The sequence below is a fragment of the Telopea speciosissima genome, chromosome 1, assembly GCF_018873765.1.
Source record: "Telopea speciosissima isolate NSW1024214 ecotype Mountain lineage chromosome 1, Tspe_v1, whole genome shotgun sequence".
NCBI lineage: Eukaryota > Viridiplantae > Streptophyta > Magnoliopsida > Proteales > Proteaceae > Telopea > Telopea speciosissima.
The window spans coordinates 67,002,057-67,015,300 of NC_057916.1; the positions used below are offsets into that span (position 1 = coordinate 67,002,057).

General features: G+C 40.5%; 1 protein-coding gene and 1 long non-coding RNA gene across 2 annotated transcripts; both read right to left on the reverse strand.

Annotated features, from left to right (window-relative positions):
* Positions 1-1,936: 1,936 nt before the first annotated feature.
* Positions 1,937-4,383, reverse strand: LOC122653272 (G-type lectin S-receptor-like serine/threonine-protein kinase LECRK3). Its single transcript, XM_043847250.1, has one exon. The coding sequence runs from the start codon at positions 4,313-4,315 to the stop codon at positions 1,937-1,939; it is 2,379 nt and encodes a 792-aa protein (XP_043703185.1). The 5' UTR covers positions 4,316-4,383.
* Positions 4,384-7,065: 2,682 nt separating this feature from the next.
* On the reverse strand, positions 7,066-12,454 carry LOC122660408. Its single transcript, XR_006332681.1, has 3 exons — positions 12,444-12,454; positions 7,746-7,856; positions 7,066-7,253 (listed from the first exon to the last, which is right to left on the reverse strand). It is a non-coding gene; the product is annotated as an uncharacterized LOC122660408 (long non-coding RNA).
* Between the last annotated feature and the right edge of the window lie 790 nt (positions 12,455-13,244).

Consider the following 13,244-nt stretch of genomic DNA (forward strand, 5'->3'; position numbering starts at 1 on the left):
CCATTATGATTTAAAAATCGAATATGATTGTGACTTCTTCGTTTAACAGTAACAAGATGAAAATATCGTGAGTTTCGATCACCAAAGTGGATCCAATCCAATCTTGACTTTTGATGCCAAAAGACCTCTTGCTGGTAAATGACTTTTTTTAGAAGAGCAAGATAATAGTGTTCAGTCATAAACCAACAATCATCTTGAAGCTGAAGATAAACCTCAGATAGCTTGCAAGGTTGATCTCACTTCTTCCTCCTTGCGAATAATATTGCCCACCTCAGTACAGTCCAGTGCCTAGAGGTCTTTGAAGAGCCCTGAGATTAATAAATAATTGATGAGAAGGTAAACCACTAGTTGTGGTCTTCTAATCAGTAAAAGTAGGCTCTAAAACCTGTAAGGCTTGAAACCTAAAAGGTCTGGGAATCCATGGAGAACCAGTGTTAGTAGAAAATATAAGGAGGGCTTTAGAACAGAAGAAGCAACTACCTCATGTCTGACATTGGCATTGAGGAACATATCAAACCAGAGGACTGAGACGAGAAATTTGTCCAGCTGAGCTTCTATTCTCCGATTACCAAATTGACGATTATCCCATGTATATGGAATATCACTAAAAGGAACTTCCATTAAAGCTGTTGTGCCCACAAAATTACCAGAAGAAGATATTAGATTAAGAATCAATGGTCGTCCTCCCCTTTTGTCATCAAGTGAAAGATAAGAATTCTAATCACCAGTATCAATCCATGGTTTTCGAACAGAAGGAATAAATGAGAAAGAAAACTCCATTGAGTCATACGTACAGAATAATTGGTGCTCATAAAACACATGTAATAATCCATGTCTGATTCTCTGCAGGAATTGAAAGCTCAGCATGAATAGGTATCCTTCCAAAGGAGCAAAACTCCTCCCGCTCCATTAATTGCAGGACAGCCAAAAAAATGATCAAAATAGATTCTGAGACAAAAGGAGTGTAGGTTATTCCTTGATAGCTTAGTTGCTGAAAGAAACATCAACACAGGTCTATGCTTGCTGGAAAGGGAGCATATTTCCCTCTAAGCCGGTGCCCTGTAAAATTAAGGGAAATGAAATTCATTCTTGTGAGATGATTCATAATAAGGATTAAAATGGGAAAGAGGAGATAGGTGAAGTGGTGAAGGGAAAAAGAAAGAGGAGAGAACGGGTGGGATTAATAAATTCAAGAGTCTCAATCTTCCGTTATTCGTGAATCAGATGTTACAAATACTCTCCCCATGGAACTCCACTGTATCTGATGAAGCGACAATAGTATTGTTAGAGTTGCAGCAAACTCTGATCATGGACTGAGAGGAACCTCTGCTTCAGCTTTAAATCAATTCTTACAAGAGTTTGATGAACTACACTGACAGATCTAGCAATCTGGCTGAAGCAAAGACTGCAAATGCACCAGATTTGACCTTGCAACAAACTCAGATTAGTGAACTAGATGCTGCACCTCAACTAGAAACTCCGCTACTACTCTAGCTCTGGCTTTCACAGTTAAGGCTTTTATGACAAAGATTAAGGTTTCTAAAATAAATGTTCTAACGGATCTGAACACACACTAGGACGGAAAAGATCACATCCTGAGGTAAAGAGTCTTTATATGGACGAACACCTGACTACGTTGGGAGGAGAAACACCAGATTACTCTGGGAGGAACGAAACCAGACTACGCTGGGAAGAGAAACCCACATTTGTTAATACTTGGACCATAACTGAATTTGCATACATAAGACAGATAGAGTCTTCTATTATCCTCCTAAAACAACTAAATTACAAATGACCATCTTTCTTGATCAAGGCTTTCATTTGAATACAATTTGCAGTGTGACATAAAAGCTGTAATGTAGTGTTTGAAGCAGAAAATTGGAGTTCCAATTTCAATGCTGTGAATGAATGGAAACAAGAGACAAAGAGAGTGAAGTTAACAGTAAGAACTGAGGGGAAAAGGGCATCGCGGACTGGGAACATTGACAGTTTCTTCAAGCATCTTTAACACCTCCTTCATTTCAGGCCTCAGCGACGTCTCCTCTTGAATACACCAAATTGCTATCATCAACAAAGTCTCTAGCCTCTTCTGCCTCTTCTCATCCCTCATGGCCTCCTCATCCCCCTCCACCAACTCTTCAAGTTTACCGTATCTGTAGCAATCATAAGCCCAGTCCGTTAATATTGCTTTGTCTTTGCCACCACAGGCTGTCTGGGCAACACTCCTACAAGAGATAATCTCCAACAACATCACTCCAAAGCTATAAGTATCCACTTTTGCTGTGATCGGCATACTCCGGAACCACTCTGGTGCCATATACCCTCTAGTTCCTCTAATACTTGTAAGAGTTAAGACCTGGTCAGGCATTAAGAGCTTTGCCAATCCAAAATCAGAAATCCTTGGCCTGAAAAAATTGTCGAGAAGTATGTTCTGAGGCTTTATATCACAATGGATGATCTGGGTGCTGCATTCTTCGTGTAAGTATGCAAGCCCTCTTGCAATCCCGATTGCAATCGGGGTTCTTCGGTCCCAATGAGGCCTTGAGCGTCCAAAGAGAAAGCTTGCCAAAGAGCCATTGCTCATGAACTCATATACCAAAAGCCTGTGTGGCCCTTCCTCACAAAATCCAAACAATCGAACTAAATTCTCGTGGTGGGTCTGACCGATCACACTTACCTCTGTTTTGAATTCCTTCTCACCTTCTTGAACCAGCTTGTTTAGTCTCTTGACTGCAACCAGATTGTTAGAGCTGAATGGATAGAGACCTTTGTAAACAATGCCAAAAGAACCCTGTCCCAATTCTTCCTTGAACCCATTTGTTGCTTCTTCGAGTTCTTTGTATGTAAATGAATGCAGATTAGTCTCTGAAATGCTAGAAACTTGCTTACTAACTTTTGGTCTTTTTTGGTACGCAATGCAAGCAGTCAGACAAATTGCAGCTAACAATAGGAAGTTGATCATAAATATAGAACCACCCATCGATCCAGACAGGATAACTATTGTTCGATCTTTCTTCTTCGTGCTTGAAGAACTTGCAAGCCTTACTTTGAAGAAAGCCTTCAAAGTGTCGTTTGCCTTGAACCTCCCATTGGAGAGTGGAAGCCTCTTCTTCCAACATTTCACGTTACTATAAATAACAACTGCACAGTAACAGTCCAGCAAGCAAGAATTCTTGCAGCCCTCTTCACTAATGGGCTCAATCCTTTCGTAATCAGCGAATGGCCAATTTGTGCCTCTCAGCTCCTTGAATTCAAACAGAGTCTCAGGGGAACCAGATTCACCCTTTTCACATACAAGTGGGATTTTTGGTTTGCAGCCACTGAGACTGTTGTTTGGATCATTTAGGGTGTATTCAGGTGGGCATTTACATTGCGGCATCCCATTAGCTACTTTGCAGTAGCTATTATAACCACAAGCACCACTGCCTAGGAACCCTTTAATGTCACAGACATTATCAGGAAATGATTTCTCAATGGACCAGTCTCCAGTACCGCCACGAGAAGGCCTTGGATGGGCGTACAGATAAAATGCTCCACGAACATCAAGGGTAGCCCTGTGATAGAAACCAGCAATTGGGAATATGGCGGATGGTGAGAGATTAACAATGCTTCCATTGCTCCTCTCTATATAAAGACGGCCTGATTCGTTGAAGACCAACTTCGAACAATCATCAGCGGGATTAGCATCAATAGCAAAGTAGGGAGCATAAGGAAAATTAGACGGCAAAGAGACAGGATTGAGCACGAGCGTTCCATCTTCGAGCAATCGGAGCTGAAACATTCCCCTTGAGTAGTCAATTTTCGACAGCCGAGAAGAAAGACTACCACCCACTTGCAGTGTCTGTCCAGGCAACATGGTGTCTGTAGGTTGGCTGAAGCTCTCCCATATGTGAACAGACTTCTTACTTTTAAGCACGAAGTTGCCATTGTCGAGCATGGCAGCGTAAGCGACATTTCTGGAATTGATCATTTCAGCCTTCCATAACTGCTGGCCTTTAGGATTTGTAAGCACGAATTGACCACCTTTTGTAAGCTCAATAATGGAATTTTTTGGTGCTGGGTTACCACCATTGGCGTACCAAACAACAGTTTGATCTGGTATTTGGTTGAACCAAATACAGAGCAAGAAGAAATTCTTATCTTCAAGGGGGCGAAATCCGAAGGCAAAGTCACCGGAAGGTGAAGTCCATGGAGAGCCTCCATCGCCAGATATGAGATGGGAATTCAAGTTCACTTTAGCTTGAGAGACATCCAAAAGGAGAAAAAGAAGAAAAGAGAAGAAGAGAATATGAGGAAAAGCAACATTAGAAGCCATTGCCAAAAGCTATTTGGGAAAAGGCCTGAGAGACCTCAAAAAATTTTACAAGCAAGATTTGAAGTTTCAATACAAAACATAAGACAGACATGTAAATGAAAAATGCTAGCAGCGCGAATTGATGAGTCGATCCCTTGCAAACTCTGGTTTTGTCAAGGTTAGTTGATGCGTGTACAGAAAAGGGATGAGAAAAAGATAGGAGAGGAGCCGAATCTGAGAATATATGGTCTTATGGCTTCAGTGCTTCACAGGTAAGTTGAGTGCGTTGAGTTTGATTGAGAAAGCCTTCTTCTCGGATTCAAAAAGTATATCTTCTATGTGAATTCTCATTGGGCAGACAGGTACGATTTAATAGATTATAAGTAGTTATATGCCAGCTCTTTAGCACTTTAGATAATTCTTATAACTTCTCCATTATAACATGGGAAAATATCATCCCTCTCCTTTAAGTTTTCTTAATATCAATTTAGTACCTAAGTTTTAAAAAATATCAACCCCTACTTTATAAGGTTACTATCAACCATGCCTTGAGTGACTAACGCTGTTAAAAAACAAATAAAAGACGCAATCGCCCCCTCTTCTTCTACTTCTTCCTCCTCTGCGAACAAGAGAAGAATTATCCAAATATACGCTTCATCGTGAAAATCGTCATCTATCCGCCAGGATCGTTCTTTTTTACCCGGAAGTTTGGTTGATGGATCAGTGAGGCAAGTTAATCTGGAAACAGATCAGAAGAAAATCCACAGCTATCCGACTCTAATCAATGGATTTTGTCCTGCAAAATCTCCGAATTACAAAAATTTGACATATAATGATTTTCAGAAGTTTAATGGGGTCAAGTTCACTGGATTACTCCTTTTCGGATCGACCGAGTTTGATTAATTTATATGCTGAAGAGGAATCTACTTTTATTAAGAAAATGCTGGAAGCTGAGGTGTGTTCTGCTCGGGTTCTGTCACCTTTCCGTGAGGAAAGTGGTGATGAGGAGCTGTCAGTTCTTCCTCGTTTTGATGTTGCAGGTGTGAAGAAGAAGAAGAAGAAGATACAGAAACTAAAAAAGGGGTTTTGATTTGGGGTGAAAAACGATGAAGGGTGGTAATAATGATATCCAATTCCTCAGATTTCTGGACTTTGGTTGATGGACATAAATTGTAAGGAAGTTGTTTCGTTTGAAAAGGATGCCGATTTTTTATGTCCGTCCGAATTAAGAAGCAAAAGATGACATCATATTGTGGCTATAACCTGGAATCACAAAGCTTAAACTCAGTTGACTACTTATCGATCAGTTTTGAATCTGGAAAAGACATTAAAGTTTCAATGCAATTTTTGAAATCAATGAACAAAAATAGTCTTATCCGAACTAATTACCTCCTTCTATTAGATTCTGTTTCCGTGAAATCAACCGTGGATTCCACAGTCCAGAATTGAACTCGGAAGAAAAAAAATAGTCTTTTAAGCTCTAATCGATCTTCTCATCAGTCAACACTGAAGTAATTGTAGAAATCTGAAATCTGCCATTATTTCTACTCTTCTGTAGCTCCGCATTTCAAAAAAATTTACAGATTTCATTAGATTATCATTAAAAAGAATAGCTGATCTTTGAACTCTACAAAAAACATGTGAGATCAATATAAACTCAATCGGAGCAAATAACAGTATCAATAACCTAAACATAAGAAATCGTGAAGGCAGTTGAGTTCTGGAAGAAGAAGAAGAAGAAGATGGTGAGGGAAGGAGATCTGGACGGCGATGGAGCTCTCAACGAGACGGAGTTCTGCATCTTAATGGTCAGGCTCAGCCCCGGGATGATGGAAGACGCTGAGGCGTGGCTTGAGAAGGCTCTCCTTCCGGAGCTGCAACGATCTGCTTAGTTAGTTTCACCTTCAGCTTCAGAGGAAAAAGAAGAAGAACAGGGATTTTGATTTTTTAGGGATTTTGGGATTGGAGAGGGTAAAAATGGAATTAAAAAAAATTAAGGGTAATCTGGGGTTTTAAAAAAATTGGACATGTCCATGTCATCAATTAATGACTTTTTTAACAGTTAGGGTACGGTTGATAGTAACTTTATAAAGTAAAGGAGGGGACAATATTTTTCAAAACTTGGATACTAAGTTGATATTAAAGAAACATAGAAAAGAGGGGGATGATATTTTCCCTTATAACATTTATCAACAACTAATAATTTAGCAAAAAAAAAAATCCACTAGTTCATAGTATAAACTAGTGGATTTTTTTCCACTAGATTATGTGTTGGGCAGCAACCGATCACATAATAATGTCAACGGTTATTCCAAAATTCGTATTTGATCCGCATTTGTATCTGTTTATGAGAATTCAAATCCGTCCAAAAACTAATCAGATACGAACATAATAATCCCCATATCCAATCGATTATTATTCGATCCGTTTAGCAATCTGATATTAATAAAATGTCTGAAATATATTTTGTGTTAGTCTGTCTGATTAAGTTACCTTATTGGATCTTGTTTTCTTAATTTTATCATTTTATAAATTAAGATAAGGGAGAATTTCCTAGATCTACTAGATTAAAAAAAAAATTTACAAAACCAGTAGCAATAAATTATGTTTTACATTCTTAAGTTACTTGATTTAAAAAAATTTACCAATCCCCCACATGAGTAAAAAAAAATTAAATGAATAACCCAAAATGCCCCAACATCTTTCTCTCTCCTTCTTCTTCTTCTCCCGACGGAACCAGCCACTCCCTTGATCCAAATGGACCACATCCCCATCAATCTCCATATGTCAGGTTCATTCGATGGAAATATGAAATTGAACGAAAGTGCCCCCACCAAGCAACATTGAAGCATAACCTTGAACTACAAAAACAGTGTACAAAGTAGTCCCAGGTACTGCAGGATTCTTTGTTGCGGTGGAAGCCCTAGGCGCAAAAGTTTGTAGCAGTCTTTTGAACAACCTGATATATAACACAAACTCACGAAGATACAACTTGAAAGAAAATGAATTTCTCACAAGACCCAAGTTCAAGTCAAGAAATTCTTAAATCCATAAAGAAAACAGAAGGAATGCCATATGGGCAAAGTAAGAATTTAAATTTGAACTGAATTAAATTACTCCTAAAGCATTCACAATTCACATAGCCAGTGAAAATTAAAGCTATCCCTGGATATTGAGAATAATAACTTTCAATGTACGAAGAACTACTTCCAGTGTTAAATAGAATGTGGGTAATTGAGATTGGATGACAAAATGTTGCTTTCGGTATGATGCTTTGGAACTATATTTCGTACTCCTCCGAACAAACACAGATACACCCGGGATGGTGGGTGATAATAAAAGATAACGATTAACCATAAATCATATGAACTGGGTAATGGGTATTTCCCGAAAACGATTTATGGTTCAGGTTCTAAAGAAACAACAATTGATTTCAGGAAATAAAGCTTACCTTTTTTATGTCTTTATCAATTGCCGGAGTAGCAGATGAAGTAGTAGTCGAGATGGACTCAATACTACTTCTTTTGCTTGGATCTTGGTCTCCTCCGTGTTCTTCAACCGTCTCAAGACCATCTGACGTTGCCCCGATTTTGAGTTTTCTTCTGTAACACTTTATAGCGTCGGACTTTTTTATCGGAAAGATGGCGGGAATTTTGGTTGAGAGTAACGCGTACATTTTCAATCTAGTTTTTCCTTTCTTAAAATCCTTCAGAAATGATTTGCCATTGGAAGCCGGTGCCCGCGAGGCGGCCACACTTCCACGGACAAAGTCACAGAGAGAGAAGTTGGGAGGAGATGATAAAAGTGAGGTCGGATATAAGGAGATTTTTTGTTGAATTATTTGAAATTATAAATGATACATTACCAAATCTCACTACTGTTGCATCTTGCCAACCTGCCATGTCTTGTGATTGTGTTGAACCAGTCCCAGTCGAAGCCTCTCCGTTTCTATCTATAAATGCTATTCCAGGTTTGAATCAACCCATTAGGTGTAGGCGATCCCATTGATTGATTGACAGACCATTCCAATTAGAAATTAGAGGGCTGCTATTGAAAGGAGAAGAATGGGGCAGGATTGCGGGGGGGCGATCAAGGGAGTGGTTGGTTCCGTCGGGAGAAGAAGAAGAAGGAGAGAGAAGGATGTTGGGGGCATTTTAGGTTATTCATTTAACTTTTTTTACTCATGTGGGGGTTTGGTAAATCTTTTTAAATCAAGTAACTTATGAATGTAAAACATAATTTACTTTACTGATTTTGTAAATTTTCTTTTAATCTAGTAGATCTAGGAAATTCCCCCTTAAGATAATATGATTCTTTTTCTAGATTTTATATTGGTTTATTTATATATAATGTTTTATGTATTGTGATACATGGAATCACATATCTATTAAAATAAGAGTAAAGTTGTTTGTAACCAATCCGGTTACATTCTATTATTGTAATCGGACTTATTTGTCTATCCCACAATTATATGTCAATTTCTTAAGTTAGGGTATTTTCTGTAATTTTGTCCTCTATCTCCTTCTCTCCTTTCTTTCTGTCTCTACCTCCTTCCCCTCCCCCTCTCCGGATTCAGATCCTCTACTGCCGAGCTGCCCAGCAAGACCCTACTGCCAAGACACAGCAAGGCGGTAAATGACCGCCTTGCCCGACCCTCACCCGAGCAAGGCGCTCGGACAGGGGTAAGGCGATCATTCCTCGCCTTACTGTGTCTTGGCAGTAGGATCCTGCCGGGCAGCTCGGTAGTAGAGGATCCAAACTGCCCCCTCTCCCTCATACAACGGCTCCAGCTTCTGGTCCACCTCCCTCTCTCCTCCCCTTACCACCCCTTGCACCAGCCTTGCCCCCACTCCCCGCAGCACCCCCATCCTACTGTCACTTCTCTTAGTCTCAAATGGCCAAGGCTACAAGAGGCAATTACAATGTTCAGTCCCTAGAAATTAACAGATACAACGAGTCATGGTCCTCGTGGATAGAGTAAACAAAGTTCCGGCCGGTGGTAATCATGAAATTGCTGCCACCAAGGATAGTGGAAGCAACTGCAGGTGGAGCACCATATTCATATATGAATTCAACCCACTAATTATTTTGCAAAATCTACTCCACCCACTTCAAAATTTAGAGTTTAGATTATAATAGTACTGATTTAGTTCCGACCACCAAGACTCGTCCTCTGATTTGTTTCCACACTTCAGGCTACACTCTCCAAGTTCAGAGATTCTCTGGTTTTGCTTTTCTTCCACAAAAAACAAAGCATTTGCATCACTTATAAGTTGTTTTAAATTATTTCTCGGCAATTTTTTTTAATGTTATCTTGTACTAGCATTATTTCGTCAAACTAATTCTTTATTAGATGCACCACAATGCTTTCAGTTTCATGTGTCCAAGATTTTGAGGAAAACCCATAGACAAAGGGAAAAATGGAGTGGATATCAAAACTCAAACACAAGGAAGACGATGAGTATTAGACCAATAGAGGAGTCTGGTATAACTTAGGGTAATGGCAATACATGTAATTATTCTGTCATTCAAGGGTTAGGTTGTAACCTATTTTTACATATATAAATATATCTCTCGTGGATGACTCTCTCTCAGTTGAGAGAGATCTAATCTCACTTTCATCTTCTTCTCAGTTTCCTGTTATGGTATCAGAGTTGCGAGAAGCGGACCTCTCACAGTGTTCGTCAATGGCGATTTCTGATTCCTCAGTTCAGTTTCTGTATCCTAGCAACCTTAATGTTGCGAACTTCGTCACAATCAAGCTTTCTTCAAGTAACTATCTTCTCTGGGAGACACAGACTTTTTCACTCATCGAGAGTCAAGATCTGTTAGGGTTCGTAAATGGTGAATGTCCCACTCCTGCTTGTGAGATCGTAGACTTGGAAGGCAAGATGATTGTGAATCCTGCATATCAGTCGTGGATTCGAATGGATCGACTTGTGAAGGCTTGGATCACAGGAACCCTCTCTGAAGAGGTTCTTGGACTCGCAGTAGGGATCAAGTCCTCAGTGGCTTTGTGGAGTACACTTGCTACAGCTTTTTCACAAGCGTCCGAGGCTCGCGAGTTCGAGCTGCTCTCAAAATTACATTTTCTGAAGAAAACAGAGTCTTCACCTCTGTCTTCATTTTTGATTGAGTTCAAGAACGTGTGTGACCAGTTGAGTTCCATAGGCAAACCAGTTCCAGATCAACGCAAGGTATTCTTGCTTCTAACAAATCTTGGATCAGCCTATGAGACGTTTGCAACTACTATGCTTAAGCCTCCAGTACCAAGCTATCAAGATCTGATTCCTTTGTTGCAGAGTCATGAGCTGAGAAACCGAGGTAATGGTTCAGATTCCCCTAGTCCACATCTTGCATTTCTTGGAGCTAAAACTCCAAAATCCGATGGTCAATCTAATAAAGGACGAGAGAAACACAACCATTTTACCTCTCGTGGCAGAGGATTTGTCCAGAATTCTCGTTCTTCTGAAGATAAGGAGAACAAAGGTACTGGTTCTGGATCTAATTCTTTTCAGAGCTCTAAAGGCTCAAATCAATACTATCGTTCCACTATCAAATGTCAGATTTGTCACAAATATGGACATGGTGCATTGAAATGTTATAGCCGATTTGATAATAGCTATCAGCCGGATGACATCCCTCAGGCACTTACTGCTCTTCACCTGAAGAACTCTCAAGACTCAGAATGGTTCCCTGATTGGGGCCACTGCGCATGTCACAGAATCTCCAGGTATACTCCATTCACTTACTCCTTATAGTGGTTTCAACAAAGTTATGGTAGGTGATGGTAATCATCTCTCAATCACACACACTAGCAATAGTTCCATATCTACTGGTACTACATCTCTGCCATTGAAAAATGTTTTGCTGGTTCCTTCTATTAAGAAAAATCTATTGTCGGTGTCTCAATTAACTCATGATTATCCATGTAGCTTTGAGTTTGATAAACATGGTTTTGTGGTTAAGGATCTTCCCACCAAGAGGATACTGGCATTGGGGAGTAACATTGGTGGTCTCTATAAGTTTCATACATCTTCTGGATCTCAGTCATATACTGATCAGGACCCTCAGGTCCATTTCTCTTCTCGGTTTCAGTCTACTACTGCAAACATTTGGCACCAGCGGCTTGGGCATCCTCAAAGCCATGTACTGAAATACCTTAGTAACCAAGGGTTAATCTCTATAACCCAACCTTCATAGCATTTGTGTTCTAGTTGTGAAATTAACAAGACTAGGAAACTTCCTTTTATTAGTTCTTTTACTAGATGTATTGCACCCCTGGACCGAGTACATTGTGATTTGTGGGGAAAGGCTCCAATGGCTAGTGTTCAACATTTTCACTATTATGTCATTTACATTGATGATTTTTCAAGATTTACTTGGTTGTATCCTCTTAAAAAGAAGTCTAATTTTTTCCATACCTTTCTAGAATTTCAGTCCATGGTTGAATGTCAGTTTGCTACAAAAATTAAAGTTTTCCAATGTGATGGTGGTGGTGAATTTTCTGATAAAGTATTTCTTTCTCATCTCAAACACTGTGGTATTATCAATCAAGTCTCTTGTCCGGGTACACCAGCACAAAACAGTGTGCCAGAGAGGAAGCATAGACACATTGTGGAACTTGGGCTTGCTATGATGTATGCAGCCTCAGTCCCTTACAGGTTTTGGGTGGAAGCTTTCTTCTCAACCGTTTTCTTGATTAATAGGCTACCATCACACGTACTGGAGATGGATTCTCCTCTTCATGGGTTATTTCAGAAGCTACCTAACTACTCCATGCTGAGAGTATTTGGTTCACTTTGTTACCCGTATTTGAGGGACTACGCAGCTCATAAGTTTACACCTCGATCTTTACCTTGTGTGTTTCTCGGCTACAGCGACAAACACAAGGGATATCGATGTCTGCATCGCCCTACTGGACGGGTGTATATCTCAAGACATGTCATCTTTGATGAGGGTTTTCTTCCATTTCTGCAGCCTGGTGCTTCAGTTCCTAGCTCAGATGCTTGTGTTGTTGGTAGTTTTGCTCGATGGACATCTCCTACTAAGTCCACTTTGGCACCCACTACAACTGAGCCACCTATCGGTCCATGGTTTTCTGAGTCTGACGACTCTCCTACTCGGCCCACAGCTGCAATAGCCCAACCTGTGGATCAACCTATTACGAACCAAACTATTGTGGAGCAGCCCATTATGGAACAGCCCAATATGGGCCAGTCTACCTCCCCAACCGTGGTTCAGTCCACTGCAACACCTGTTGCTTCAGCCCAGCCGTTTATTGAGCCTAGGCCTTCTTCCGTTCCAGATGGGCCTTCTCATTCGATGGTGACTCGTAGCAAAGCTGGTGTGCGCAAACCCAACTGGAAATATGTACTTGCGGTTTCTTCTATTCCTATAGAATACTTCTGTGAAAGCAGCCCTTTGCCATCCCGGTTGGAAGGCAGCCATGCTAGAGGAAATGGCGGCTTTGGCACATAACCAGACCTGGACATTGGTTCCTCGAGACCCAACCATGAATATTGTTGGCTGTAAGTGGATTTTCAAATCCAAACTCAAAGCCGATGGGTCATTGGAACGCTTGAAGGCTCGTCTGGTGGCCAAGGGATTTTCCCAACAAGAGGGCGTAGACTTTATAGAAACGTTTACCCCTGTCATTAAACCAGGGTCTATCTGTTTGGTACTGACCATTGCAATGGTTCTCCGGTGGCCTATTCGACAACTCGACGTCAAAAATGCGTTCCTCCATGGTTACTTATCTACACCGGTGTTTATGAGCCAACCACCAGGTTTTGTATATGCATCCAAGCCTAATTATATTTGTCGCCTGGATCGTGCACTTTATGGGCTTCGCCAGGCCCCTAGGGCTTGGTTCGATCGTTTAAGTTCCTTTCTCATCGAGTGTGGCTTCTCTTGCTGCACCTCGGACTCGTCCATGTTTGTCTTTCAA

Bases quoted from the DNA above. Each gene is read 5' to 3' on its own strand.
- LOC122653272 (XM_043847250.1), bottom strand. From the start codon at position 4,315: ATGGCTTCTAATGTTGCTTTTCCTCATATTCTCTTCTTCTCTTTTCTT.